At 47.8% G+C, this 23,430-nt stretch overlaps 1 protein-coding gene across 1 annotated transcript; it reads left to right on the top strand.

Moving 5' to 3' along the window:
• The first annotated feature begins 7,746 nt into the window (after window positions 1-7,746).
• On the top strand, window positions 7,747-15,406 carry CD93 (CD93 molecule). The gene is made up of 2 exons (XM_003905146.4): window positions 7,747-10,465; window positions 10,756-15,406. The coding sequence occupies exons 1-2, from the start codon at window positions 8,535-8,537 to the stop codon at window positions 10,778-10,780; spliced, it is 1,956 nt and encodes a 651-aa protein (XP_003905195.2). The 5' UTR covers window positions 7,747-8,534; the 3' UTR covers window positions 10,781-15,406.
• The last annotated feature ends 8,024 nt before the right edge of the window (window positions 15,407-23,430 follow it).

Genomic DNA, 23,430 nt, shown 5'->3' on the forward strand with positions numbered 1-23,430 from the left:
ATCAAAAGCAGCTTTGCTTATTTCAAAATGACTGAATCAAACCCAATTCTGTCAGCTCATTCTTTATGAGATATCAAAACCCGAGCACTCTTCATCCGCGTATCCAGTGAGGAAACACCATAATCGGGGCGGCATCATGGGTTGCATTCTCAGCTTGCCCTGCTCCTCTCCTTCTCTGCCCGGACTGGTTCTCACCAACGGATGACTAAGGGCCCTGCAGAATTGAATTACTCAGCTGAAGCCACAGAGCATGCGCCAGCAGTGAGAAGAGAGTTCAGAGGGTCTCTATGTCTAAAACACAGGACTTGGCTTCGGACACTTCAGGACAACAGGGGGATTTCCAGGTTTCTGTGGAGCGACTGAATCCTACCATCCAGGCACACAGGGAGCTCCACAGACAGCCCCCTGCAGAGAGGGAGACCCTGTGCTTTGCTGATGGCTCTGAATGCTTCTGGCTCCCCTCCAAAGGGGGCCCAGCTCATGCCCAGTTGGCATGTCTGTGCTTTGGAGGTCAAGGCATATGAGCCCACAGACTGGCATATTTGAGTGAGGGTTATGGAGGGAGTGCACCTGCTGTGTCCTGCACCCCAGCAAGGAGGGTTAGGTCATCAAAGCTGGGAAGTGCTCTTACAAGGAAGCTGCCTTGTGCCCACTGGGAGCTGGCAAGCCCTGAATGCCTCAGACCAACTTGAATGGCTCTAGGACGCCAGCAGCAGGGTGACGGATTGGCATAAAGATGCATGGCCAATTGACCACATGGTGCTGAAACCTTCGGGCAACACCTCGATACCAGGATCCCAGGGCTCAGGTCCTGGTGCTGGGCATGAAAACACACACACGCCACCCTGAGCCCTACACATGTTGCCTGGTTTCTGGGATTAGGGCCACTGTCTCTCTCCTCTGATGACATCTCTCCAGCAGCATTTCTTCTCTGTGTGCAGGTGGGGTCTATCCAGCATTGCTTCATCTCTGGGTCTTTGGAAGGGTGTGGGGACCCAGGACATGCTAGACATTTCTTCCTTCTGGAGTGTTCCTGGTGACTTCCTTGCCAGAGAATCAATTAGGGCAAAAATAATAACCGTAATCATTAGAACTGTTATTCGGTAAACGTGAGACTATATTCATACCACTAATCATGGAACCATGGACTTACCATTTACTATGCAAAGTGCTTTACTGAGTCATCTCATTTAATCCTTGTGCCTTTGTGGATGTGACACCATTTACATGTAAGGAAACTGAAGCCCAGAGAGGAACGGTGTTTGCCCAGGGGCACATGACTAGTAAGTGGCACATTTTGACTAGTGGTCAAAACTACAGAATACGGGGGTTATTATTCCCATTTTGTGCTAAGTCAGTGGAGCTGGGGGATGCCCACTGAGACCCGGTAAGGCAAAGGCAGCAGTCCTGGCCTCGGGAGACTGGGCTGAGACCGAGTGCTTCCTCCTGCTTCTGGGCAGTCTCGCTGGTTTAAAACCCTCATCCTAAGGGTGCCTGGGTGTGGTCCTAAATACACCCAGCACTGGAAAGTTCTCCACCAGTGCTTGTGAGGTTTTCCTTTCTAGTTCTAGTATATACTTCTCAGGAATCTTCAGAATTCCCCAGTCAGCTTCCCAAAGGAAACTAAATTTTCTCAGAAAAGCAGGCTTATCTATTCAACTTAAATGGCTTCCTTTCGAACAACTGTAATGTCATCGTTCTCATTTTTATGAATAATTAAATCTTGGCATGTTAAGGCTAAATTAATCATTTTTATCTCTTCCAAATTATATTGTCTAAATATGGCTAAACTGTTACGACAACTTACTGGAATCACCGAGGATGTTGTCAATGTCAAATGGAACCTGAAATCATCCACACCGGCCGTGTGAACATAATTTAGAGACTTGCATTTCATGCTCAGAGCCGTCCCTGGAGATTAAATGTGTGAACCGATCCTGCTGAAAACTCTGTTTCCCTCCATGATCTATCTCGTTCCAAAAGCTGGTGAGCCGGTGAGTAGCCTTTGCTTATCATGGCCAGTGTCAAGAGGTGAGCACAAGTTAACCTCAAAAACAACATTCAGCCCAGCCAAGTTTTCTGTAAATATGGTACATGATTAATTATGTCAGAAGACTATTTACTAAATGTGAAAAAATCAATAACACTCTAGGAAGAATGTTTACCCAGCCTAGGATCCAAACAAAGACTCTAAAGCCAGGGAAGTTTTTGAAAAATACAAGCTCCGTGTCTCCAGCAAACATAAGGGAGGCTTTGCTCCTTTTCATTTTTGCCTTGGCAGGGATGGGCCCTGGGGGTGTGGGCTCTGTCTCTTCTCTGGTCATTGCAATCAGAGTGACATGACTTTTGTCCACTGATGGCGGCCACGTGCCAGCCCTTGCAGGAAGCACTTACCGCTAGGACCTCATTTAATTTAATGCCACTGACAGGACAGTGGCATCCTGACTCTTATCCTCCCTGTTTTGTAAACTAAGAAACCAAGGCCCCAAGAAGTGAAAGTGTTGGTCCCAATCCCGAAGCCAGCAACTGGCTGAGGCCCTAGTTCCAGTTGCAGGAGTAGAGTCCAGGTGGTCTCAGGCCACAGTCTCCTGGTGTGATAGGAATTCACTGTTCCTGCCGGGTGCTTTCCTGAGCTGCTTCTTTTAGGTATGCACTCTCTTAGTCTTCACAAAGCCCTGTGAGAGGTGGAGACAGCTGAGGGTATGGAGTTACAGATAGTCGTACCATATAACAGTGGACAGAGTGGTTCAGTTGTGACCTTAGTCACACAGCTTGTAAGTCACAGAGTGGGATTGTAACCCAGTGCAGACAGGTTCTATCCTTTCTCTTTTTTTGTGTGTGTTTTTGAGACAGGGTCTGGCTCCGTCACCCAGGCTGGAGTCCAATGGCATGATCACTGTAACCTCTGCCTCCCTGGTTCAAGTAATCCTCCTCCTACCTCAGTCTCCTGAGTAGCTAGGACTACAGGCACACACCACCACACTTCACTAATGTCTTCTTTCTTTCTTTCTTTCTTTCTTTCTTTCTTTCTTTCTTTCTTTCCTTCTTTCTTTCTTTCTTTTCCTTCCTTCCTTCCTTCCTTCCTTCCTTCCTTCCTTCCTTCCTTCTTTCTTTCTCTCTCTCTCTCTCTCTCTCTCTCTTCCTGGAGATGGGGAGATGGGGTCTCAAACTCCTGAGCTCCAGTGATCCACCCACCTTGGCCTCCCAAACAGCTGGGATTACAGGTGTGAGCTACTGCCCCCCAGCCTCTATCCCTCTCAATGCAAGACAGACTGTCAATTGATGAGCCTCCCCCGAGGGAAGACAGTGTCCTCAAGTGGCGTTGCCTGCAGCAATCCTGGCATCTTTGTGCCCAGAGTGAACCTTGTAGCACCTCTCACCTCTGTACACCACAATGACTTTCAGAAATCATCATGTCATAATCAATATTCGTGATTTTTCTAGTTTTTTAAGTTTTAAAGCAAATGATTAATAGAGGACAAATTTCAATTTTACAAAAATGTTATTCAAATTCTGTTAAGCACCTCATGTATGAACTAAAATTTGTACTGACAAGCAAAAATATCAGATCTCACAGTTTTCACTCTGTTTCTGTTTTAAACTTTGGACACAAAATCCCTAAGTGGTCTCATAGAATGACAGGTGGCAGTGACTCCAGTTCTGTTTCATTCCCTTCACCATCTCTGTGCCACTGTTGCTCACTGTGAGTCTAACATATACCGTGTTGTGCCAGGAAATACACAATGTGCTTTGTTTCCCTTTTTAATTCAATTTTTAGTTAAAAAGAATAAAAGGAAAAAGAGAGGCCAGATGCCTGAATGATCCACAAACCAACTAGTCTACTCCCAAATAATTGAGATTAAACTGTCCCCATATTTGAGATCAGAACATTCCATTCCAGCATCATGTAAAGTAAATTTTTAAGGCAATTCAAAAAGAAAACCCAGAGTACTCACAAAGACTGCAGAATACACACAGATGATGTGGAGCCTTTTGCTCAGGGTACATGTCATGCTGTTAGGCTCGCCATGGTTCTAGAACACCTAACGTGGCTTCCGTCCAAAGATCTGCCGAGAAAAACTCTTTCAATCTCCTTCTGCTGATTCCTGCTGTTTTAAGTATCAGTCCTTGGAGAGGTTTGGTATAATCTGCTCTCTAAATAAAATGGGATAAATCACCATCCATGGGGAATTTAGTATGTGAGGTGCAGAATTCCCTCAAAGTTTGCATTCAGACTATCTTAAATTCTTTGTAAAACTCCACCAAATCCCTCCCAGGAAAAGCAAGCTCTTCCTCTTCCCCTGAGTTTGAAGCATCAGGCCCTCAGCCTCTAAGAATCCCCTGTGCCGCCTCTAAGGAGCATCACCTATAGGTGGGAGCGGACACAGAAGGGCGGGGCTGGAGCTAGAGAACCCAGCCGTAAGTGTCCCGGGTGAATTAACCCACCTGAGCCCAGCAGGCAGCAGCCAAAGGGTGAAGGGACAGAGTGGAAGTCAGATGTGGGGGAGAAGGAATAGAAAACTTGCCCTGTGTCTTGGCAGTCAGCGGGTCAACTTGTGATGAAACTGTGTGTGTGCAGTTTAGACAGAGGCTTGCTTACATGTGCAGCATGTCTAGGGCTCAGCAACGGTCTCAGTGTCCACTCTCTTCCCAACTTGCTTTCTCCCTAATTCCAGAGGGGAGAGTTAAGCATGATTTCACTTTTATTAATGTTAGAGCAAGAAAGTTTCCAGAGGCCCTGTTCCCACCTCTGCATTTATAGATGAGAAGTGGGGCTGAGTTAACCAAGTTACTGAAAATAATAAAGTAAAATTCAAGGACCCCCAGGGCAAGGCAGTTCTGCATTTTACATGGCCTTTCTCACTGTTGGTGCTTTACAAATACTTCCAAGGTTGATGGATTAAAAAAACAGAGTATATGTCTTGCTAGTTCATTTTCTTCTTTAAGATGTCATCACTTGGCTAAGTGAATAGTAATTGGTTTGAAAGTTCCCACATGGAAGATGAATAACTTACAGCTAAAGAAGATATCTTGACAAAGATCTGGGGGTCAGAGTGGCTAACATGCTGAAAGTCACTCATTTAGCCCATATCCTTAAGCATCAACTAAGTAGAATGTGAGTGAATGCTGCAGATCACAATCTACCCCTGAGGAATCCACCTCTGAGCTGCACAAACAGGGGCCTAGATCACGAGAAAGGCTTCCTGCTATGAGTGGATGCCAAGGCTGCAGGATCAATTTTACAGAATGTTAAGAAGTTACCTGCATGAAAATAAACCCTTAGAAATGCAGCTTTTCCCAGGCAGAGAACAAGATTGACCCTTGCCAAGCTCAAATGCATGGCCAGCTATGTTGGCTAGAAGCCGAGGACACCAGCCTTCCCTGGACCCTTCACAGCTGTCTACTCACCCAGCTCTGGCGGCACACTCAGCGTCCCGAGGAGGCAGGTCACAAGGACAGGGGGCTGGGAGACCCTGAGCCCCAGGAGGCAGTCCCCCATGTTCTCAGAGCCAGGTACCTCCAGCGGACACAGCCTTCTAGGACCCCATCTCCCCGCAGCACAAGCAGGAGCCATGCAGTCCTTCTGCGTGCCCAGTGCCCTTCCCCCCACCTCGGCCCAGCCCCGAGAACATCTGACCTGGACCCTCCACAGCTCTTCAATCTTCCTTCTCTAATCTGGGGGCCAGCCTAGTCCAGGTGGTTGTCATCTGGCCTGGAAACCTGTGGCCACCTGCTGAGGGATCCCCACCCCCTGCGTGGGTCCACTGGACGAAGCCCCAAGCCTTCATTACTGGGGTTCACAGGCTCCATCTTCCCCTGAATCCTCCCTCCCACTGCCTGGGCCTTGATTTCCCTGCCCTTCACTCACTCCCTGTCCCCAGGGCTTCTGTACATGCTATACCCCCATTCCAACACCATTCCACATCTGAGCTGCAACTCCTTTAGATTCCGACTTTACTGCCTGTCTTCTCCAGAGGAGCCTCTCCTAACTCCCCTTCCCCAGCCAGGATGCTACCCCTGTATTGACCATGACCTCCCCCCTCCCCTGTGCTGCCTGAAATAAAGCCATCAGTGCTGTGACTTGTTCGAAGTTGTCCCACTCTAACAGGCCTCAAGGATCACAGAGGCAGGGATCCCCTTCTGGCATCTAGTGCCTCGCTCAGCGCATAGCAGGGTCTTAATCAACAAATGTTTGATGGGTGGATGGACAAACAGATGGATAGATGAAGGGGCACAGGGAGGGTCCGGTGGCTTCTATGGAGAGTTCCCAAAGGGTCTCAAATATCTTTGCCAAAATGCAAGGACTTAAGGCACATTCTTAGGAGGGTATCCAGCTGGAGTCAGAGATAGCCCCTTGTCCCTTAGGGAGCCAGCGAGCTCCCAGGCCCAGGGACACCCCAACATCTCCATGGAGGTCACTGTGGTGGTTGCTGGTGCCAGGTTCACAGGTGTTCCCTGTGTTCTCCACCATGGCGCGTCCCCTGGGGCCTTCACAGTCAGTGCAGAGCACCAAAGAGTTGCCGCTGTGTGGTGAATTCTTATAATTGTGCATTGCATCCATTTTGAATGTAATTTGGACCTTCTCCTACCAGAAGCAGGGCTTAGTCGCCCTTGACATGGTGTCCAGGGATTCACCCACTCCCGGTCCCTCAATGTGGCCAACCCAAATATCTGCCTTGTACACTCACCTCCTGTGACCACCTCCCTGTGGAACAGGCAGATACAGCCCACTTGATAGCCTCAGTGACTCCACACCCCACAGGGACTTCCCAGACATGCCGCCATGCCCACCTCTCAGCCACAGGGACCACACGGAGCCCATGTCTGGTTGCTCTAAACCCACCAGTGAGAAGTCCCCATGGGAAACCCGCTTGGGAAACGCCCTGGACCCCAATAAAGGCTTAGGTCTCAGGTCCCTCTCTCTCCCTTCACTCCCCCCCGCCCCAAGTGAGCGTTCGTGACCCGGACAGATCCCACTTTCTGCAGGCCCCGTGAGGCGCGCTGCCATCTCCCTGGGACACAGTGCTTCTGTTGCTTCCTGTGTCTTCTTGTGCTGCCTCCTGCGTCTCCCCCGACCCACGCCCCAACCCAACTCTCCTCCCATCAGGGCTCTCTTAGGAAGTGGCTGTCTTGATAGGAATAAACTGGACATGGGTCAGACGAGAGTCATAAGGTGTCTGTCCAGAGAAACAAGTTTTGTGTAAGAGAGACTTCTGGTCACTGGACAGGGCTAGAATTTATAGTCAGTCTCTCCAAGTGAGAGACAGAGCCTGCTACCAATGACAGGGGACTTGGAGAACAGCTGAGCCCCTCCCTCAGCTGAGATGGCGCTGAGGTGTGGTCCCCTCAGGCCCCCAGAGTGACCCGGCACCAGCTCCAGCAGCCCAAGCCATCGCGGGTTGGCTTCCTCCTTGTCTGTTTCACTTCCCCTTCCACATAAACTAGTCTCCCCAAATCCTGTCTCAGGGTCCCCTCCTGGGGGATCCCAACCAATGATCTAAGGTCTGTGGCGGCAAGAAAAGCACCCTGTGAGTCCCGGGCTTTTGCCGAGTCGCGATGTCATGGGAGGGCCTGCCCGGGCTTGGATTCCCGCTCCCTGCCCAGATTTCCGGCCCTTGCTAGGAATCCTGAGCCAGGGGACGTGAGCCTGCAAGGCCTGCACCACAAGGCCGGACACATTTTCATTTTCTTTCTGATGCTTTTTGTGACCCTGCCACCTCACAATGCAATATTTCCACTGTGAAACCCCCAAAACTGCCAAATTTCACCCATTTTGGATTAACATTATCAAGGAGCTTGGCATTATGTTGAAAACCCAGACATTCCCACGACCCAGCTCCTATTTAAAAAATGTCTGTCTATTTAAAGTTCAGGATGGGAGGATAAAAGAGAAAAGACTCCCAAAGTCAACAGAGAACATGAGCTAGGCAAAAGGAAAGTCCAGTTTGCTTCTAAAAAAGGCTGAAAATTATAACCATCCATGGCCTTGCGTCTTAAGTCTCAGAATTTTTTTTCTTTTTTGATGGTTTGCAAACCAAAGTGGAATTTTATTATGGGTTACTAAGGGAGCTTCCTCGAGTTCCTAGCCCCCAAAGCCTCTGTGCACTCCATAGCATGCCTCCGAGGCTCCTCATGCCATGAGAAAGAGAATGGAGCCAAAATCAAGCCGGCAGTATCTCCAGGCTGTAACGTCTTCCCCACGTCGCTGAGTTTCCACAGTGCTGAGCCAGAGACCCGGCAGAGCTGCCTAGCTCCTTTTATGAACAACAGCACCGTGATGAAGGCAGCAGGAGTCAGAGAACTATTCATTGCAGGAAGCCCCAGCATCCGGTGAGAAATAAGAAGTACAACAGTACAGGATGCGCCTTGGGTCACGGGGACGTGGAAAGCCCGCAGTCTTTGTGTCCTTCTCGGGGCCAGAGTGGCTGCAGCTCACCCCTCAGCTCCCTTCGGGTCCCAGCTGGGAGCCGAGATAGAAGCTACTGTCGCCGCTGGGCTTCTCGCCTCCTGCCGAGGGGCACACGGAGACCGGGATGGCCACCTCTGTGGGCCTGCTGCTGCTGCTGCTGCTGCTCCTGAGGCAGCTCGGGGCCGGGACAGGAGCTGACACAGAGGCGGTGGTCTGCGCGGGGACCGCCTGCTATACGGCCCACTGGGGCAAGCTGAGCGCTGCCGAGGCCCAGAACCTCTGCCTCCAGAACGGGGGCAACCTGGCCACTGTGAAGAGCGAGGAGGAGGCCCAGCACGTCCAGCAAGTACTGGCCCAACTCCTGAGGCGGGAGGCAGCCCTGACGGCAAGGATGGGCAAGTTCTGGATTGGGCTCCAGCGAGAGAAGGGCAAGTGCCTGGACCCCAGTCTGCCGCTGAAGGGCTTCAGCTGGGTGGGCGGCGGGGAGGACACGCCTTACTCTAACTGGCACAAGGAGCTCCGGAACTCGTGCATCTCCAAGCGCTGTGTGTCTCTGCTGCTGGACCTGTCCCAGCCGCTCCTTCCCAGGCGCCTCCCGAAGTGGTCCGAAGGCCCCTGTGGGAGCCCAGGCTCCCCCGGAAGTAACATCGAGGGCTTCGTGTGCAAATTCAGCTTCAAAGGCATGTGCCGGCCTCTGGCCCTGGGGGGCCCAGGTCAGGTGACCTACACCACCCCCTTCCAGACCACCAGTTCCTCCTTGGAGGCTGTGCCCTTTGCCTCTGCCGCCAATGTGGCCTGTGGGGAAGGGGACAAAGACGACAGTCAGAGTCATTATTTCCTGTGCAAGGAGAAGGCCCCCGATGTGTTCGACTGGGGCAGCTCGGGCCCCCTCTGTGTCAGCCCCAAGTATGGCTGCAACTTCAACAATGGGGGCTGCCACCAGGACTGCTTTGAAGGCGGGGATGGCTCCTTCCTCTGCGGCTGCCGGCCAGGGTTCCGGCTGCTGGACGACCTGGTGACCTGTGCCTCACGAAACCCTTGCAGCTCTAGCCCATGTCGTGGGGGGGCCACATGCATCCCGGGACCCCATGGGAAAAACTACACGTGCCGCTGCCCCCAAGGGTACCAGCTGGACTCGAGTCAGCTGGACTGTGTGGACGTGGACGAATGCCAGGACTCCCCCTGTGCCCAGGAGTGTGTCAACACCCCTGGGAGCTTCCGCTGCGAATGCTGGGTTGGCTATGAGCCGGGCGGTCCTGGAGAGGAGGCCTGTCAGGATGTGGATGAGTGTGCCCTGGGCCGCTCGCCTTGCGCCCAGGGCTGCACCAACACAGAGGGCTCATTCCACTGTTCCTGCGAGGAGGGCTATGTCCTGGCCGGGGAGGACGGCACTCAGTGCCACGACGTGGATGAGTGTGTGGGCCCGGAGGGCCCCCTCTGCGACAGCTTGTGCTTCAACACACAAGGGTCCTTCCGCTGTGGCTGCCTGCCAGGCTGGGTGCTGGCCCCCAATGGGGTCTCCTGCGCCATGGGGCCTGTGTCTCTGGGACCACCATCTGGGCCCCCCGATGAGGAGTACAAGGGAGAGAGAGAGGGGAGCACTGTGCCTCCCGCTGCAACAGCCAGTCCCACGAGGGGCCTGGAGGGCACCCCCAAGTCTACACCCACCACAAGGAGACCTTTGCTCTCATCTGATGCCCCCATCACCTCTGTCCCACTTGAGGTGCTGGCCCCCAGTGGGTCCCCAGGCCTCTGGAGGGAGCCCAGCATCCATCACACTACAGCTGCCTCTGGCGCCCAGGAGCCTGCAGGTGGGGACTCCTCCGTGGCCACACAAAACGACGACGGCACTGACGGGCAAAAGCTGCTTTTATTCTACATCCTAGGCACCGTGGTGGGCATCCTACTTCTGCTGGCCCTGGCTCTGGGGCTACTGGTCTATCGCAAGCGGAGAGCGAAGAGGGAGGAGAAGAAGGAGAAGCCCCAGAATGCAGCAGACAGTTACTCCTGGGTTCCAGAGCGAGCAGAGAGCAGGGCAATGGAGAACCAGTACAGGTAAAGGGGGCCCTGAGCGACTGGGGGAGGGGATGCGCAGGCATGGGGACACTGACCACAGTACAAAGAGGTGGCAGCAGGAGCAGGCCCAGGTTCCCTGTGGGCAGACACACCCCGGTCCCGGCAGCTGACCCCTCAACCTCCCCCAACGCCAGGCACACGGGCTCCCTTAGAGCATGCTGCCTGTCTGCAGCGTGGCTGCAGGTAACCTGGGGCTCCCTCCCAAGCTCCAGACGTGCAGGCAGCAGGGGCTCCGTGGCTTCCAACACTGTCTCTTTTGTTTCCCATAGTCCGACACCTGGGGCAGACTGCTGAAAGTGAGGTGGCCCTAGAGACACTAGAATCACCGGCCACCATCCTCAGAGCTTTGAACTCCCCATTCCAAAGGGGGACCCACATCTTTCTGAAAGACTGGACTGAAATCTTAGCAAACAATTGTAAGCCTTCTCCTTAAAGCTCCCTTGGAACATGCAGGTATTTTCTACGCGTGTGTGGTGTTCCTGAAGTGGAAGCTGTGCATTGGCGTGCCTCAGTGGAGATTTTGTGACTCTGTAATGATTCTTACTCCCCCTTCCTTTTCAAATTCCAATGTGACCAGTTCCGGATCAGGGTGTGAGGAGGCTGGGGCTAAGGGGCTCCCCTGAATAGCTTCTCTGCTCACTTCGACCATCTAAGAGGAAAAGGTGGGCTGCTCATGCCGATTAGGATTGAAATGATTTGTTTCTCTTCCTGGGATGAAAACTAAGTCAATTAATTATTCAATTAGATAAGAAGATCTGATTTTTTGGTCAAAGGGAGCATGTTCAGGACTGGAAACATTTCTTTACATTTGCATTCTTGCATTTCCCCAGTCTTGCTAAATGTGAAATTGTTGACATCCTCCAGAACGGCCAGAAGTGCAATTAACCTCTTAGGTGGCAAGGAGGCAGGAAGTGCCTCTTTAGTTCTTACATTTCTAATAGTCTTGGGTTTATTTGCAAAGGAAGCTTGAAAAGCATGAGAAAAGTTGCTTGAAGTGAGTTACAGGTGTTTGTGAAGTCACAAAATCTACAGGGCTAGGGCGAGAGAGGCCAGGGATTTGTGCAAAGATACTTGAATTAATTCATCTAAATGTACTGAGGTTATCACACACTTGACTACGGATGTGATCCACACTAACAAGGAAACAAAATCAAGGACAACCTGTCTTTGAGCCAGGGCAGGCCTCAGACACCCTGCTTGTGGCCCCGCCTCCACTTCATGCTGCTGGGAATGCCAGTGCTCCGAGCTCAGACGGAGGAAGCCATGGCGGAAACTTCCATCGGGCTGTTTTCTAAAGGATGTGTGAACGGGAGATGATGCACTGTGTTTTGAAAGCTGTCCTTTTAAAGCATTTTAGCACAGTTCATAGTTTCCAGTTGATGCAGCATCCTGAGATTTTAAATCCTGAAGTGTGGCTGGGGCACACACCAAGTAGGGAGCTAGTCAGGCAGTTTGCTTAAGGAACTTTTGTTCTGTGTCTCTCTTTTCCTTAAAATTGGGGGTAAGGAGGGAAGGAAGAGGGAAGAAGAGGACTAACTAAAATCATTTTTATCAGCAAAAACTGCTCAAAGCCATTTACATTTATATCCTCATTTTAAAAGTCACATTTGCAAAGATTTCTCCCTATGATGATAATGTGGTTGATAGTGTGCACTCTCCTTCTCTCTCTCTTTCACACACACACACACACACACACACACACACACACACACACACACACGGCACCATTCTGCCTGGGGCACTGGAACAGAGCCCTGGGGTCACCAATGGTCAGAGTCACTAGAAGTTACCTGAGTATCTCTGGGAGGCCTCACGTCTCCTGTGGGCTTTTTGCTGTCACTGTGCAGGAGAACAGACAGAGGAAATGTGTCTCCCTCCAAGGCCCCAAAGCCTCAGAGAAAGGGTGTTTCTGGTTTTGCCTTAGCAATGCATCGGTCTCCGAGGTGACACCCTGGAGCAGTTGAAAAACCACCAGGTGGTTAGAGTTAATACTCTTGCCAGTTTTGAAATATAGATGCTATGGTTCAGATTGTTTTTAATGGAAAACTCAAGGGGCAGGGGAGGTGAAAGGAAAGATGGAGGTTTTGTGGGGCTCAGTGAGGCATTTGGAACTTCTTTTTAAAGTCATCTCATGGTCTCCAGTTTTCAGTTGGAACTTTGGTGTTTAACACTTAAGGGAGACAAAGGCTGTGTCCATTTGGCAAAACTTCCTTGGCCACGAGACTCTAGGTGATGTGTGAAGCTGGGCAGCCTGTGGCGTGGAGAGCAGCTGCCTGTCTGGCCATTCAGAGGATTCTAAAGACATGGCTGGATGCGCTGCTGACCAACATCAGCACTTAAATAAATGCAAATACAACACTTTTCCCTCTGGGCCTTGAAAATCCTTGCCCTTATCATTTGGGGTGAAGGAGGCATTTCTGTCCTTGGCTTCCCAGAGCCCCAACGCAGTCTGTGTATGAATCCTGGGGTCCAACGAGGCCTCCTATTTCCACAGCGTTCTGATTGCTCTCACAGCCCAGGCCCATTGTCTGGTCTCTGAATTTTTCTGTAGGTGACAACATGCAGCCCCATTCTCAAGAACAGGGAGGACACGGACCCTCTCTGTGGAACCCGCAAGGAGAGAAATGGGTAATAAAGAATCCAGTTCCTCAAAACCTCCCCTGGCAGGGCTGGGTCCCTCTCCTGCTGGGTGGTGCTTTCTCTTGCACACCACTCCCACTGCTGGGGAAGAGCCAGCAACCCAACCAGATGGCTCAGGAGGTGCGTCTGGTGGAAACCACTGGGCTCAAACACGTGCTTTATTCTCCTGTTTATTTTTGCTGTTACTTTGAGGCATGGAAATTCTTGTTTGGGGGATCTTGGGGCTACAGTAGTGGGTAAACAAATGCCCACCAGCCAAGGGGACATTAACAAATCATCCTTATCCTGAGGGACCCAAGCTTGCTCGGGCGTGGCACAGTAGGGAATCCAAGGGTCATAGTGTGGGGAGAGGTGCACCCTGCCACCTGCTGACTTCTCACTAGACACAGTGTTTCTCTCCGGGTGACCTGTTCAACAGCAGAACAAGCCAGGGCTGTGGGGACAGGGGGAAGGTGTCACATGGAGATGGACAACAAGGCAATGAAGACTTGTCATCCAAATAGGTCAATAATTCTGGGAGACTCTTGGAAAAAACTGAATATATTCAGGACCAACTCTCTCCCTCCCCTCATCCCATGTCTCAAAGCAGACAATGTAAAAAGAGAACATGTCACACATGCAGCTCGCCATACCCACTCATTCCTGAATTTCAGGTGCTGTCATTGCTCTTTCTTTCTTCTTCGTCATTTGGGAAGGGTGATGCAGGAGGACAATTCCTACAGATAATCTGAGGAAGGCAGAAAAACCAGGGCAGTACAGTTATCGACAATGCATTAAGAGGAACTTGGTGAGCATCCTCTGTAGAGGGACTCCACCCCTGCTCAACAGCTTGGCTTCCAGGCAAGACCAGCCACATCTGGTCTCTGCTTTCGGTGGCCCACACTTCAGCATCATCGTCATTGCCACAGCATCACGATGCAACACATCTGTGTGTAGCACTATGACGTTATGTTTGGGTAATGTGGGGATGAACTGCACAAGGTTCTGATTAAGGATGTGGGGAAGTGGGCTGTGGTCACTGCTGACCTTGTAAGGCCACCTCAAGGCCTGCCTGTTGGTCAGTGGCAGAGGAGCAAAGCTTCAGGAAGGGCCAGCCTCATGTCATCTTCCCCGCAATCAGGCAGAAAAGTGGAGTCAAAAAGTCAAACCTTTATATGCATGTGTTGTGTCCATTTTGCAGGGTGAACTGAGTTTGAAAGAATTTTTTTTTTCTCTTCAAATTGCGTTGTCTTTTCCATCCTCATGGGTCTTATCCCTGAGCAATATTTCGATGGATGGAGATGATCATTAGGTACTTTTGTTTCAACCTTTATTCCTATAAATATTTCTGTGAAAACTAGGAGAGCAGAGATGAGATTTGACAAAAAAAAATTGAATTAAAAATAACACTGTCTTTTTAAAACTAACATAGGAAAGCCTTTCCTATTATTTCTCCTCTTAGCTTCTCCATTGTCTAAATCAGGAAAACAGGAAAACACGGCTTTCTAGCAGCTGCAAAATGGTTTAATGCACCCTACATATTTCCATCACCTTGAACAATAGCTTTAGCATGGGAATCTGAGATATGATCCCAGAAAACATCTGTCTCTACTTTGGCTGCAAAACCCATGGCTTAAATCTATATGGTTTGTGCATTTTCTCAACCAAAAATAGAGGATGATAATCTGAATTCTCCATATATTCACTAATCAAAGACACTATTTTCATAATAGATTTCTGAGACAAATACTCACTGAAGGGCTTTAAAAATAAATTGTGTTTTGGTCTGTTCTTGTAGATAAATGCCCTTCTATTTAAAGTAGAAGCTCTGGAATCCCTTTACTGCGCTGTTGCTCTTATCTGCAAGGTGGCAAGCAGTTCTTTTCAGCAGATTTTGCCCACTATTCCCCTGGGCTGAAGTTCTTTGCGTAGATTTGACTTAAACTTGAATTTGATCCCGGAAAAGCCTTGCGCTGTGATGTCAGATGTGATTGTAAATGTCAGTAATCACTTCATGAACGCAAAATGAGAATGTAAGTATTTTTAAATGTGTGTATTTTAAATGTGTTTGACTAATTCTGAAATTATAAGATTTCTATGTAGGATTTATCTTCATCCTGTGCATGTTTCCCAGACTGTGAGGAGGGAAGGCTCAGAGATCGAGCTTTTCCTCCAAGTTCTAACAAAATGGTGCTTTGAGTGCCATCATGGGTCAACCTTTAGGAAGGTGCAGCTTTGTCGTCCTTTGAGCTTTCTGTTATGTGCCTATCCTAATAAATTCTTACATACATTGGTTGTGAACTTGTTTTAATATATTTCACGACAACTCGAAATACCTGGCAGAACTTGCTTTCAAGGTCATTACATTTATCCATCTCCGTTTTCAAAGAGTTGCTAAAAAGAAGGTACCCTGTGGCTGAGTTTCTGCACCTGCACCTTCTGGACGCGACAGGGGGCGCTGGGCTCTGCCCTCCTTCATTACCTCAGCAAATGTGTTCCCTGCCCCTCAGTGTGCTGCCCTTGGGGACATGGAATACAGAGGGCTGCACTGCGCCCAGTGTCCATGGCAGCAGAGTCCACTTATCCATGGTCCCCTCATCACTCTTTAATTCCCTGCATCTTGTAAATTGCATGGGTGATGCCTGGCGCAGAATTAAACATGTCCAATGGATGCGATGTGAAAATACTGTCCTATAATTATCATTGGAGCATTTATCACTACTTTGTCAGCAAAGCCCTTTCAGTTTATTTAACTAATTGGACAGGCAGATCAGATTGCTGGTTGTTTGGCTACACAAATCTCATGGTGATTCCAAGTCAGGAACAGCAGATGGTGGTCAATTCTGAGTCAGGCTGCTTTAAGATTGTGCAAAAGGCTGTGGCAAAAGCACAGGACTTAAGAAGAATAAAGGGTTCTGCTCTGTTATGCTGATGGTACAGAACACTTGCAATAAATATCCATTATTTAGGGTTAAATGCAGCTGATCCTGTTAGAAGTCTAGTCATTCACAACATACATTTGGAAATTATTCCTCAATATGAATAACCATGGCTGTTCTCCCAACACACACACACAAACACACACATGCACGACACAGAGACATGGATCCACAAACACACACAACACACATCCACAAGACACACACCCACAAGCACACACAGTTCTATCATCCTTCTGTCTCGTACACCCGGGGCCAGTGTTTCTCAATTTAGGAAAAGCCTATGAAAGAAAACACCAACTTGTGATGGTTACTTTTCTTGGCGACTTTTGCTATCTAGTTAAAATTTCTTAAATGCTAGGTAAATCATTAGCAAACAAATGATTTGCCAAGAAAAATTAATTTGCACACATATCTATTGCACAATGCAGAGTACATTTGTGTTGCTGTCATCAGACAAAATGCAGATTAAAATGAGAGACTCAGACATGTACTACGCACCTTCCATGGGGTTGAACATACACTGAGTGAGCCTATCAAGTTCTCGGCTGACTCTTGTGTATATTCAGTGAGAGGCGATACGGAGAGCAGAGATGATAAATTGAAAACCAGAGAAGTCACAGTCAGCCTTTCCCTGAATTATATTTGACATTACAGTTGCTTAGAAAGAGAATGACTAATGGGTTTACCCTTCAGATCCTCTGAGTGCCTCCTAACTCCCCCTTTTCAGAGGAAATTATGGACAGCTCAAGAGTGAAATAGTAAAAAAAGAGGCAGAGAGAGTAAAAGGTGTGGATCAAATGCAGTAATTTTTCCAGAATTGTGATTGACTTAAGGATGCTCAGTGTGTAGCTCAGGCACAGGCCCTCTCCTGAGTCCCCAGGGGAACCACCACCGAATTCCCGTGAGCAGTTGTCCCTCTCTAAGTTCTAGTAGTTGGATTCTATTTGAGGTTTGTCATCATTAACTTGGATGCTGATGTTCTCTTGTGGTTAAAACTGGTTCACAGAATTCAACTGAATGGAAGTAAGGAAGGCAGGGAGGAAGGGAGGGAGAGGGAGGGAGTGAGAGGGAGGGATGGAAGGAGGGGAAGAATGGGAAGGAACGAATGGGAGGGAGGGAAGGAATAAATGGGAGGGAGGGAGAAAACGAATAGGAGGGAACGAATAAATGAGAAAGAGAAGGAAGGAGACATGGGGGAGGGAAGAGAGAGAGAGAGAAAACACAAAAGGGGGTAGAGGAATGTCCCAGGTGTGGTGGTCACAATCAGGTCTCACGAAGCTGGGCTTGGAGCCTGAGAAGGAAGGGCTGAGTTTCTCAGGCCGTGCCTGTGCAAATTCCAGGCCGCTTTGTTCTGCTGGCCCTGATGAGGCCCAGCACCCTCCTGTCACCTTCCTGCAAAGCCTGCCTGCCTCTGCCACTGGCCTTACACCTGTCTATATAGTTCATATCATAAGGTCTGAAGCCAAGGCCGTGACCTGTCTCTGTGGGGCTCCTCCTGTGTTCAAGTATCAAGAAATAATGAAATTTGTGAGGTGGAAAAAAATAATTGGGACGTCTACCTTCTTTCTCCAGGGTCTGGCTTTCCCAAAAAGGTTATGTCACAAATGTTTTACTTCATTGTTGAAATCGCCACCTCCCGTCCCATGTGTGTGTGTCAGGGTGTCACCCGCTTGTCTGTTTTTCTTCTCATCTGTCCTACAAGTCCTCATGCTCTGGCCTCCATCCAGGCCCTCATCCCCCATGGCTGTGGCTTCGTCAGCTTCTCCTCAGATTTCCACCAATTTTGTCTTCTATTTATAGCCACGTGGTGAAGGGACTAATATGTGTTTGGCAGATTTCATCCTTCACCAATATAAAATATATGTTTTTGAACATTTTCACTTCAAATTATATTATATATGACTTTACAAGTGATATACCCGATTCATTCTACTGCATCTGATGAATATCTGATTGTTTTTCCCTAAATTCAGCCTTCTGGTGGCACTTCATTTTGTCACTTGTAAACAACAAAGCTGGATTTCACTTTACTTTTTTTCTTTTATTCAATTGAAAGTCTTTGTCTTTTCATGGGAGAATTCAATCTATTCACCTTCATTAAGGCTACTAATAAATTTGTGCTGACTTACTTTATGTATTCCATTTATAATGATTCATTGGGATTTCTAGTCTCTCTCTCGTCAATTATTAGATTGATTAAGTTTTCTTTGATCTACTTTTTCCCTTAATAGTTTGGAACTGATATAGACTATTTGTATTCTTCAAATAGTCTTACTTTTTCATCTCACATACTAAAGCCTATGTCTTCCTATCAATGTCCTCATGTTAATTAATAGCTATCTCCTCTCCCCTCCCCCAAAATACTCAACAATCTGTTATTTCTATTTCCTCTCCTCTCAAGTTACCCGAATTCCCACACCACTGCCCACCTGGATTGCATCTGAATTTTATTTTTTGATTGTTATACATTTTTACAGTCAAAGCCTACTTAGATGCCATGAGTTTTTCTTGATTTTTTCTCATCTTCACCTCTGATTCCCAGTACCGTTGGATTCAGTTCTCACGGGAGTGTTTTGTTTTGATTTGTGTCTTTTTCTGAGACGGTCATCAATGGTTAGGTTTTCTGCATGCCTGCATGACCAGAAATGCCTTTCCCTTCCGCAGGTTGAATGATGCCTCACCTAGACATAGATTTCTAGGCTCTAAACTGTTGTCCCGCAGAACTCCGGACATATCCAGCCTTTGCTTTTTTGCATATGTTGTTACTGATGAGAAGGCTGATGTCAAATAATGTGTTTTCTTTCATGGACCATTTCTTTTTTCTTTTCCTTTTTTCCCCGAGTGCTTTGGTGATTTTCTTGTTCTCTGTTGAGTTCTGAGGTTTCGCTTCAGGTCACAGGTTGGGTTCTTTTCTGGTCCCGCCTGCACTAGGTGAGCTTTTCCCAACACAGGAGGGTGTTTCCTTCTAGCTGTATTTGAACCTGAGCATGTATCTGAATCCCCTGGAACCTCCTGCAAGGCTCCTTAAAACCAAACCCCTCCCTCAGAGCTTCTGACTTGGCCGATCTGGGGTGGAGCCCAAGCCTGCATTTCTGCTGATGCTGCTGGTCCAGGAACCACCCTTGGAGAACCGCTGCTTCATTTGATCTCGAGTAGTCTTGTCTTATTCATTCTTGTTAGTATATCTTGTTGTTCATTATCTTGACTCTCTTATTTTGGCAACAATTTTGGATGGTTCTTTCCTTCCTCACTTTCTACTTGTCTATCTTCTCCCAGTGGGCTATAAGGCTGGGCCTTCTCTCCAGCCCTCCCAGCGATCCTTGCTCTGCTCTACTGTTTTTCCAAAACACCAATCACCTTCCACCGTGGTATATGATTTCTGTTTGTACACTATGATTATTTAGGACCTGTATTTATTTACTAGGATGTAAGCGCCACCAGGACACCTTTTTTTGTCTTTTGGTCTCTGATATGCCCTAGGCATCTAGACCAGGGCCTGGCATACTGTGGTGCTCAGTAAACACATGTGGAATGCATGACTAAGCTAGGGGTTGGAGCAGTGTATCAGGCAGGGTGGGCCAGTGCACCCTCCTGGTGGGCCTGCATGAGCCTCGATGCTATCCAGGGCCTCTTCCTCACCTGCCATCCAAGGCTGTGGGCTCCTCCTCCACCATCTGCTCTCCTGTCCCCTGTCTCCGGCTCATGGCACTGCCTGCACTCAAGTCTTCCCTATTGCTGATCTGAATTGTGGCCGCCATATCCATCTGGTCTGGGGCTCTGCACTCCAGCTCCCAGAAACAGAGCCTGAGACAAGGACTCACCTTCCTGTGGTTCACTGGGAAGCACAGGGGACAGTGGTAGCAGCACTGAGTGGTGACATCACTGTGGAAACTGTGGGAAATGGTGCAAAACGCTCCGGGGTCATCACATCTGAAAGCCAAGGGAGCGCTGTGTAAATACCCATTGGTAATGAGTAGAGGGCTGCCCTGGGTGGTGGTGGTGTGTAATTCTAAGCACCTCCAGATGACCACACATGTGGGCAAAGTGGCCTTCAACACTTAGGAGGGGGAAACCTTCAGGTATAGGTGCAGACCCTGGCAGGAGTACTTCACCTGAGCACAGTGAAAAGTGCAAGCTCAATTTGTTGAGCACTGGCAGCCTCCAGCACACAGCTGTCCTCTAAATCCAGTGCAGACAGTCCTCCCTGCCTCTAGAGGTCATGCCTCCATTTTTCCAGGAGGAGCTGTATCCATGGGGAAAATCTCAGGATTTTCCTGCTGGCTTTCATCACTTTATTCCTTGCATGATAGATCAGTGGCTATATGACTTGTGTCTTCCTGAGAGACTGTAAGGCACTCAAGAGTAAGGGGCACATCTGTATTGTGCCTTACTCACAGTCAAGCCTCAAAGGTTTTTTAAATACAAGACCGCTGGATATGTCATTTTATACCGCATATGTTATTAAAGCAATGAAGAGGAAAAAAATCACTGACTTTTTACTATGTACCAAATGGGAAAATAGTATTTGCTATTGAGAAATAGGTAGTATTAATATCTCCATTTTATAGTTAAGGAAATTGAGGCAGAGAGAAGATGAGTGGTGAAATAGATGAATGAAATCTTACACTCTCACTCTTAATCACTAGGCTTCCCTGCCTCCCATTAGACATGAATAGGAACTGCAATTGAAAAAGTGTCAACCAGCAAAGAGTGGGGAGATGAGCGGGCCTCTCAGTCAGTTTCAGATAGGAAAAGCAGAGCGTTAAGCAATACAGGTATTTTTAACAACATGTTCAAATAAACGTACCCAGGCTTGTGTATGTACCCCCCAAACACACACACACACACACACACACATGCACACACACTGGGGTAGAATTACTCAGAAGCTCTCTGATCAGAGAGACTGTGTATCCTGAGACCTGCCTTGCCTGCTCTGAGGGCAGATCCCAGAGAACGCACCCTCACGGTCCCCCCGTGTGGCCATCCCCAGTCTGCCTTGGTGAGAGCAATGTATTTGAATGCAGTGGGAGAGGAAGGGAAGTGGGAATGTGCAAACCTCCCCATGGTCCTAACCTGCTCAGAGGCCACTTCCCAACTGGAACTCTTGCACACAGTAATAGAAATATAAGCAGTACAACTTCTTCAAAAACAGATGGTTTCTTTCTTAGAAAGTTAAACATACACTTACCGTACAACCTGACAATTCTGCTCTTAGATATTTATTTAAGGGAATGAAGCCATGATCTACATTGTCTTGGCCACAGATATTCACAAGGTTTATTTATACAGCTTCGATCTGGAAACAACCCAGATATTCATCAGTAGGTGAAGACTGTGGGCCATGCACACAATGGGATATCCCCTATCAAGGAAAAGGAGAAGGTGTTTGAAATACGCAATGAGCAAGAAAGCCAGACACAAAGGAACAAAATTAGCTGGACACCGCATGATTCCATTTCTATGATATTCTAGAAGAGGTAAAACTAATCTGCAGTGATGGAAGGTAGTTCAGTGGTTATGTGAGAGTAGGGGTGAGGGTTGGGAGCAAAAGACCCTGAGGAGCCTTCGTGGAATGATGGAAATACTTGTGTCTTGATTGGGCGTTGGTTACGCGAGTGTTTGCATTTGTCAAAACTCCTTAGACCATAAACAGAAAATGGGTACATTTTATTGTATGTAAATTAAACTTCAATAAAGTTGATTTTTAAATGCTGCTAATCATTGTTATGAATTAAACAAAAGATTTATAAATTGGAACCCGAATATTTTTCCAGAAGTCGGAGACATGATTGCTTTGAACTTCATTATTTTAGTGGTATTAAAAAGTGAATGATTATTGTGGGCTGGAGTTAGTTTTGTGCTTTCTACACTTTACCCACTGCAGGTTACTTCACCAAATCCTCTGCTCAGCACTAGCGACTGCGAAGGCATCGGTCTCTGACTGTCCCCCTCTACCTCCCACCAAAGCACCACAGGGATCATGAATAGCTGTAATTATACTGACCTCCATAAAAACACACACACATCATGAAGGAGCAGTCACCCTTTCTGTTCCAAGGCCACTTTCCTCTCATCAATCCTGAGTATTGACTTTTTAAACTTGCAACTTTGGTTTTTTTCTCTTACCCATTTTCCTTTGAATCATCTGACTACATTTCTTTCTTAGAGATGGCTACAGTCAAACCTTGCTTTTTGGCTGTAGGCCTTTTGGCTAGAGGCCATTCAGTTTTAGGAAAGCATCTTTTACTATGGAGACAACATTTCATGTTACGTAACTTTATGAGTTAAAAAAAAACCTCGGAAAATCTTATGGCAGAGACTGCAGGCACCAAGTTTGAAGTGGAATCGGTGTCAACAATAAAGTCATGGCCTTTCATTAGGAGGTTTTTCCATTGCACAGGAGAGACCAGATGCCCAGTTTGACTTCTTTGATGTTCACAGCTACTGGATTTGATGCTTAATGGGTTTGTGGCTGCAATGAAATGCCATTCATTAACTTTTGTTATGTGTTGAATGGTCTTCAGAATGAGGTATTTATCCTTTTCGAGCAAAGAAAAAAAATTCATTTGGGCCTTATAATTTCAAAATTTGGAGCCACATTGGGATGGAATTAATACATCTATTAGCTTAACGAACAGGAAACAAACCAAAAGAAGAGAAAGAGAGATAAAAGATATGTTGGGGAAATGAGGTTCATAAGATACTTTACCTGTGCTGTTTAGCCTACTAAAAATTCGTCTTGTAGGAGCACTTAGCTCTATATCTATTCATGTAAAGCAGATATGAATTTTAAATGATTATGACATGAATGCAAGAAAATCAGTATCTGTTCTGGGTATCTTATTCTGGTCCTGCTTATATCCAAATATGTTAATAAACTTATAATATTTAGCAGTAAATTTGCCTGTGCATAATAAAGCCTGGTGAACATAATGCTTATTTTTCTCTCATGACAAGAAATTCAGAGGCGGGAAAGCCAGGGCTGCTGCAGCTGCTTTCAGCTGCATTTCTTCTTTCGGTCCTCCAGCACCAGCAAGCATGTGGCTTGCATCCTCGTGCCTACAGCATGGCTGCTGTGCCTACAGGCCTCACACAAAAGTCCCACTCACCAAGGAAGCATTTTTAATCCTTTTAAAAAAGTTGAAGTAAGATGCAGAGAAAGGTACTAATCCCAACTGTACAATTTAATGCATTTTGATAAATGTATATATCATTGTAACCATCACTTTGGTCAAGATGTGAAACTATCCATCACCCCTAGTAAGTTTTCTATGCTCCTTGCAGTCAAATCCCACCCCAAAGACAAATACTGTTCTGCTGTCTATCACCACAGATTTGTTTGGCCTGTTTTAGAAGTTCTCATAGATAGAATCAGAGTTT

The sequence above is a fragment of the Papio anubis genome, chromosome 16 (genome assembly GCF_008728515.1).
Source record: "Papio anubis isolate 15944 chromosome 16, Panubis1.0, whole genome shotgun sequence".
In the NCBI taxonomy this organism is placed as follows: Eukaryota; Metazoa; Chordata; class Mammalia; order Primates; family Cercopithecidae; genus Papio; species Papio anubis.

Bases quoted from the DNA above. Each gene is read 5' to 3' on its own strand.
- CD93 (XM_003905146.4), top strand. From the start codon at position 8,535: ATGGCCACCTCTGTGGGCCTGCTGCTGCTGCTGCTGCTGCTCCTGAGG. The intron at 10,466-10,755 runs GTAAAGGGGGCC...TGTTTCCCATAG, and splicing joins GCAATGGAGAACCAGTACAG to TCCGACACCTGGGGCAGACT.